Source organism: Trichechus manatus, unplaced genomic scaffold (genome assembly GCF_000243295.1).
Source record: "Trichechus manatus latirostris isolate Lorelei unplaced genomic scaffold, TriManLat1.0 scaffold00009, whole genome shotgun sequence".
NCBI lineage: Eukaryota > Metazoa > Chordata > Mammalia > Sirenia > Trichechidae > Trichechus > Trichechus manatus.
In genome coordinates, this window is record NW_004443945.1 from 3065688 (window position 1) to 3072709 (window position 7022).

Consider the following 7022-nt stretch of genomic DNA (forward strand, 5'->3'; position numbering starts at 1 on the left):
ATAGGGTTTCCAAGGCTGTAATCTTTACAGAAGCAGACTGCCACATCTTTCTCCTGCAGAGCGGCTGGTGGATTCAAACCGCTGACCTTTCAGTTAGCAGCTGAGTGCTTAGCCACTGCGCCACCAGGGCTGGTAGAGGGATCTAAACTCTGCACTCCTCCAAGACTATAAGCTCCCCAAGGGTGTGGGCTGTGTCTTACGCAGTTTTATAGCCCCAGCATCTAAGGGTGCCTGGCACATGATAGGTGCTCAACAAATGCTTGCTGAAAGAACCCGTGTCATATTAAGTATCAGGGCACTTTTCCGGTTAAGAAACAAATCAGAGCAAAACAAAACCAAAAAAACCCCCTTTTCTCAAAACTGAAGACTTACAGACAAGTACAAAGCCACAGAGAAATTTTTAAAAGGAAAAGGAATGTCACAGCTCTAGGGCAACTGTTGGTCAACTAATAATGTGAAATGGGAAACAACTGGCTTTGGAAATGTCATGTGGCAACAAGATGGGAAGTGATGACACACAGGAGGTAGAGTGCACCCACAGTCATGGAGGGACTGGTGACGGAACACAGCGCATACAGACGACTACGGTCAACTCCCACCCTCCAGGGTTGGGGCCAGTGTGTGCAAAGAAAGGGAGATGTTGACAAAGACTCTCAAAATCGTTATCCCCCTTACTGACTACTTTCAGGACACCAACTACAGTCCTACCCTCACCCAGGAAGTCTCTATTTTTCCTGGTTTCCAAATCCCTTGCCTCTGACTCACCTACTATTCCTGGAGGCTTCCCAGCCTGCATTTCTAAAAGAACTATAGCTGCCACGATAGCTGTGGTCTGGAAAAGCTTCTTCAGCAAGAATGCCAGTTGTCACAGAAAGAAATTTGTGGATTCGTAAGATTGAGTTCCATTACACAAAGTAACGAAGCTCTTGAAGATGTTCAGATAATTAAAGAGAGAATGTGTTGTGATATTTCTGCCATGTGTGGAGGTGAGTGCCTGTAATCTCTGCTCCCCCAAAAGACTGAGGAAGAAGATGGCAAGACCTCACAGGGGTGGGTTGGAATCAACTGTGAACATTCGTATCAAGCCCAGGACCATGTAGGGGTGGACTGGAGTTATTTAAACACCCAGCCCAAACTCTACTGTAGCTTTTTATAAGGCTAACTGGAAATAAGGAAATTGCTAACTCTGAGGTCTGAAAGATACCATGAGAAATGGTTGCTAGATCAGACTCATAGAGCACACAACTAGGAAACCACACTGGAATTGAAGAAGGGAATTTTGGGCCCCTTCAGGGAACATGTGGCTTTGAAACAGGGAATTATAAACCACAAACATGGGCCCTAACTCCCCAAACCAGAAGCTGTTTGCCTTTCTCTGCCATCTAGCTTTCCCATCCATGCTTCTACCCTGAAAGTTGGAGATTCCAAACCTCATTTCTACCTATTTAGTTTTTAGATCTGACCTTCAAATCAATCAGTTTTGATGAACTTGAAGAAAGAAGATAACTATAAAATGGTTCCCAAGTTTCCACAACAACACAAACCAACGTGTGTATACCTCCCTCCCTCTGCCTAGGTCTTTCTTTCACCAGCCAGGGCAAGAGTCCAGCTGCTTACTCACCTCAGATTTCTCCAGCCTGTTTTGAGCTTCAATCTGAGCCACGATTTCATTCATGTTTGTTTCCAACACCATCCCACCCATCACCACCTCCTGAAGGATATAGTGCACCTGGAGGGGAAGTAAAAATAAGAAGGGTCAGAGCACTTGGTGATGGTTAGGGCGCAGCCCAGAGGGAAACCTTGCGGCTTTCCTGCAGCAGCAGGGTCGTCAGGCATGACTTCAGGTCCTGATTTACCACCTCAAATGAGGCCACAAGGCATTTCTCCAACATCCTGGGCATATCACAACGAATCTCTCTCATCAACAGTGGTAGAGGTACCTGGTGACACTCAAGGAAGTGACATAGTGGCAGACAGCACAGGCTTGGAAGTCAGACAGACTGTGTTTAAATCCTGTCTCTACTATTTGTTAGTGCTTCAGCTTCCTTCCTGGATTGTGGTGAGGGCTAAAGGAGATAATGTGTGTGAAGCACCTAGCCTGGTACCTCACACCCACTGGGTTCTAAATAAGTAACTGATGGCTTTCATTACTCATACAGTCATTATCAACACTGACTGCCATTAAGTAAGTCCAGCTATCACAGCATAAGCCTTGTCCAAGAAGATGAATGGGAACGTCTCCCAGGGCTCTGCAAGCCAGATTCTCTAGCCTATTCCTCTGCACCTGTCCTTATCTCCTATCTACAGCTTAGGTAAGAATCAGCTTAGAATAAGCACTCATCCAAGCAGGAGGCTCACATCCAGCACTCGGGTTCCATCCAGCCAGTAGTTGCCTAAACAAAGCCGAATGCCAGTACTTTCCACTGCTGTGATGGTGTAAAGCTTATTTAACCACTGCCTCCTAAGGGCAGGAAAGCTACTATGGAAAGCCCTGGATGAATCAAGTCAGAGGTGCCCATTGGGTGGTACTTCATATTTCAAATCAAATCATATCAATGTAACCTTCAAGGTGTTTTTAGTCAAGCTGGGGAGACAGTAATATCACCTTGTATTGTTAACTAAGTGCCAAACTGGTGAAATAGTTCCACAGAAGGTCGGACGAGGGAGACAACACTGGCTGCAGAGACCAGAGATGGCTTTACAGAGGCAGTGGGAGGACTGAAGCTGAGCTCTGACATCAGAGAAAACAGGGAAAGGATTTCAGGTGGAAGGCACTGGAGGAAGCAATTCAGCTGGTGCGTGGACAGGTAAGAGGAACACCTTGTTCTGGCTGGAATGGAAGGTTTAAGCAAGAGAAAGACTAAATAAAAGGCTGAGAAGGTAGTTTGGGTCTAGAGCAGGGTTTCTCGACCTGGGCACTGCTGACATTTTGAGTCAGATAATTCTCTGTTGTTGGGGCTATCCTGTGCATTATAGCATGTTTAGCAGCATCCCTGACCTCTACCCACTCAACTGCAGTAGTACACTTCCAGCCGTGACAACCAAAAGTGTTTTTGCCCTGGTGGGGCAGAACGGTCCCCAGTTAAGAACTAAGTCTAGAGTCTAGCCTCTAAATGGTGGAGGATTTGAGGGCCAATTTACTCTGTAGTCAATGAAGAGCCAAGAAGTGAAAGATGTGTCTGTGTGTACGTGTGCTTGTGCATGTGTGTTTTTGATATGAAGTTCTCTGGCACATCAGTTTTCCATATTTTGCCCATAGTAAAGGGAGGGAATGCACCAATATCTCCGTTGACCTCAGGGAGGGAGTGAAATAAAGAAGGTGCATTCCTTTATATGTGCCCACACTGAGATTTACTTACCACTTTTCTGCCTACATACACATGCTCACAAAGTATCTTGAATTTTATATAAATTATTTCCTTAGCCATACGTGAATGAAGATTTATTGGTACCAGCCTCACATTTAGATAAATTTATGAAATGTTAAACAAGGCTGGTCTTATAACTATTCCCCAGAGAACTCCATTGTTTATATTTCCCCATCAAGAAATGAGTCTCTACCTCAGCACCCTTTCTTCATGGGGAAAAGTAGTACTGTTTAGTGTCTACTGTGTGCCAAGTACGTTATGTAAGTTACTTTCATTTTACAACATCCATGTAGGTAGGTAATGTAAGCTTCATTTTATATATGAGGACACTGACACATGGAAAAATCAATAAACTATCCTCATGTCCCATGTGTTGAGTCTAGGTCTGTCTGATTCCAGAGCTCATGCTCTCCCCTTTCCACCATGCTTCTTCAGAATCCCAAACTGTTTTCCAACCTAGTCATCCCTTGCCCCCATCCACAGAGAATCATTTTAAGACCTGCCTTTGATGTGTCAAACATCTTGTATGCATTATGTCATGCTTTATCCCCAAGGTTAGAACAACTCCAGTGCAGAGCAGGCAGTCGAATGAATGAAAGGCTTTCCATAAAAAAGAAAGCGTACTCCTTGGGCTTTAGGGGTTAAGATGGAGAAGGTGGTGCAGCAGAAGGCCTAATATACAGTATCATGAGGACCAGTGGTTGGTCAGTAGAAACAGTCAGTTAAGACTTCTGATTTGAATATTGCACATAGAGTCAGCATTTTCAAATACTATTCAACATGTGTTCCAAATGCAAAAAGGAGAAATAAATAGAAATGCAAGCTCCATTTTTTGACAAAACTAGAAGATAACCAAAATCTCAGACCCAAAAACAAGTGGAGGAGCTATCAAAAGTAGGGACTCCCTATAAAAAGTTGAACTGGCAAAAGTTGTGTGATAGATACATTTACAACAACAACAACAACAAAAGAGTAGCTGCTGAGGCTGCTTACGTGTGACCAAAACACTTCATGGGATTTGGTTCCTTGGTTTGGAGATTTAGGGTCATAGTTCCATGGGACATCCCAGTTAATTGGCCTAATAGCGTGTTTAGTGCTTCTGTTCTACCTCCTAGTTCTTTGCGTAGTGCCTGGGGTCTTAAAAGCTTCCAATCGGTCATCTAAGGCACAATAGTTAGTCTCTATTCACCTGGAGCAACAGGGGAAGAAGCAGAGTCAGGAACAGGAGGGGGATATGGAATGTGTGGCTAATTGCCTCCGTGAACATTTGCCTCCTTTGCCATGAGAGCAGAAGAACTGGATGATGTCCGGCTACCATTACTGAACATTTTAATCAAACATTCCATAGAAGCAGAGGCGGGGGGGCCAAGATGGTGGAGTAGTCAGATGCTTCCGGTGGTCTCTCTTATAATAAAGACCCAAAAAAACAAGTGAATCTATTATATATGACAATCTAGGAGCCCTGAACATCAAAGGTAAAGTTGAGGAATCAGATTGAGCGCAGAGGGAGGGAGAGATGGTTCAGAAGCAGTGAGGAGCTGCCAGACCTGACCCGGCGGGAGCCAGAGCCCTTCAGGCCAGATCAGCTTGTGGTGCACGGTGAGGCAAGCAGCAGCGCTCGGGAGGCATTTTCCACACTGGGAGAGACCCAGCGGCAGAGAGTCCACTTGGCCACCCAGAACCAGTGAGAAGCAGCCCTCTTTCGGCAAAAGATAAGTACGTGAGTCTGGCCTATTACGCGCATCAAAAATAGCCCCCTTCGGGAAAAACCTCTCTCTCATTTACTTCCCTGCTCTCTGCTCTGCACTGGGCCCAGGATGGCTTCAGCAACTGCCAAGTCCCCTGGGCTGGAAGTAGGACCCATCAGGCGACCTGCGCCATTCTCCCAGCCTTCTAGAGGGAACAAATGGGAACAAATAAACAGCCGGCTCCCCTAAGCCAGGAACTCTGGGTAGGCACAGCTCCTTTGCCTAGGCACAGGCATAAGGGGTCCACAGACTTTGAGTGCCTTTCCCCCTGTAGAGAGTTGTGTGGGCCTATTTCAACAGGATAGGCCCTCATTATCACACTACAACAGGGTATATATCTGAAGTCTAACTTCAACTGTTTCAGCTGTGACGTGGCAGGTTCGTGACATTTGACACTGCTCTGCCCATTAAGCAGGGTCTTCACCTACCCACATCAGGGGCTTGAGGACTAGTGGTTCCACCCATGCCACCTAGCCACCTGCGACAGGGGCCCAAGAAAAACTGGTGCCCCCTAGTCCTTAGAGTCAACAGCACTGGGTGCTCATAATCTGGCTGCAAAACCCACCCATCTACGCACTCTAGGGAACGGGGATATGCTTTCCTCCCGGACACTGCCTTGCTCAGTGTGTGACCCCCTGCTGCAGCCAGATGCCTGTCTATATCAATCACTCATAGCTGTCTAGGGCTGTAGGTGACAGCCTGCACCACACACTTAGTGGCCAACTACCTGGACACCTGAGCTGAATCCATATAGGAGTGGGCGGGCTCCTGAGCTCACATACTTAGTGGCAAGTCTGGCCACCTGGTGGCTAGACTTTGGTGCTTCAGGGGCACCGGTGATCAGGCTAGTTAACACAAGCAGCCTATTTGGGCATATCAAAACAAAACAAAACAAGAAGCTAGGACACAGTAAGCAAACATAAAATGAATAAATATAATAACTTATTGATGGCTCTGAGATAACAGTCAATATCAAATCACACAGACAGACCATGATGGCTTCAGCAAGCTCCTCAAAAAAATCAAGAAATTTTCTGGAGGTAGATAATTTCTTGGAATTACCAGAGGCAGAATACAAAACATTAATATACAGTACTCTTCAAGAGACCAGGAAGGAAATGAGGCAAAACACAGTCCAAGCAATAGAGAAACTTAAGAAGATTAGAGAAGAGCATAATGACGACTTTAACAGGCTGCAAGAATCCACAGAGAGACAGCAATCAGAAATCCAGAAGATTAACAATAAAATTTCAGATTAGATAACTCAACAGAAAGTCATAGGAGCAGACTTGAGGCAATGGAAGTCAGAATTAGTGAGATTGAAGATAAAGCACCTGACACCAATATATTTAAGGAAAAATCAGATAAAATGATTTAAAAAAATGAAGAAACCCTAAGAATTATGTGGGACTCTATCAAGAGGAATAACCTACAAGTGACTGGAGTACCAGAAGGCGGAGGCGGGGGGGAATAGAAAATACAGAGAGAATTGTTGGCAGAAAACTTCCCTGATATCGTGAAAGATGAGAAGATATCTATCCAAGATGCTCATCAAACCCCACATAGGGTAGATCCCAAAAGAAAATCACCAAGACATATATAATCAAACCTGCCAAAACCAAAGATAAAGACAGAATATGCCAGGGATAAACGAAAAGTCATCTACAAAGGACAGTCAGTAAGACTAAGCTTGGACTACTCAACAGAAACCATGAGGGCAAGAAGGCAATGGGATGACATATATGAAGCCTTGAAGGAAAAAAAATTGCCACCCAAGAATTGTATATCCAGCAAAACTGTCTCTCAAATGTGATGGTGAAATTAGGCCATTTCCAGATAAACAGAAGTTTAGGGAATTTGCAAAAACCAAACCAAAATTACAAGAAATACTAAAGGGAGTCCTCTG

The 7022-nt window shown here is 44.9% G+C and overlaps 1 protein-coding gene across 2 annotated transcripts in view; it reads right to left on the bottom strand.

Moving 5' to 3' along the window:
• The window catches only part of AP3S2 (adaptor related protein complex 3 subunit sigma 2), a 53797-nt gene that overhangs the window by 1313 nt on the left and 45462 nt on the right, over positions 1-7022 (bottom strand). For both annotated transcript variants that reach the window (XM_004370629.3, XM_023725941.1), the window contains one exon: positions 1622-1729. In XM_004370629.3, the coding sequence (XP_004370686.1) occupies positions 1622-1729 (108 nt within the window). The remainder of the gene's footprint in view (positions 1-1621; positions 1730-7022) is intronic.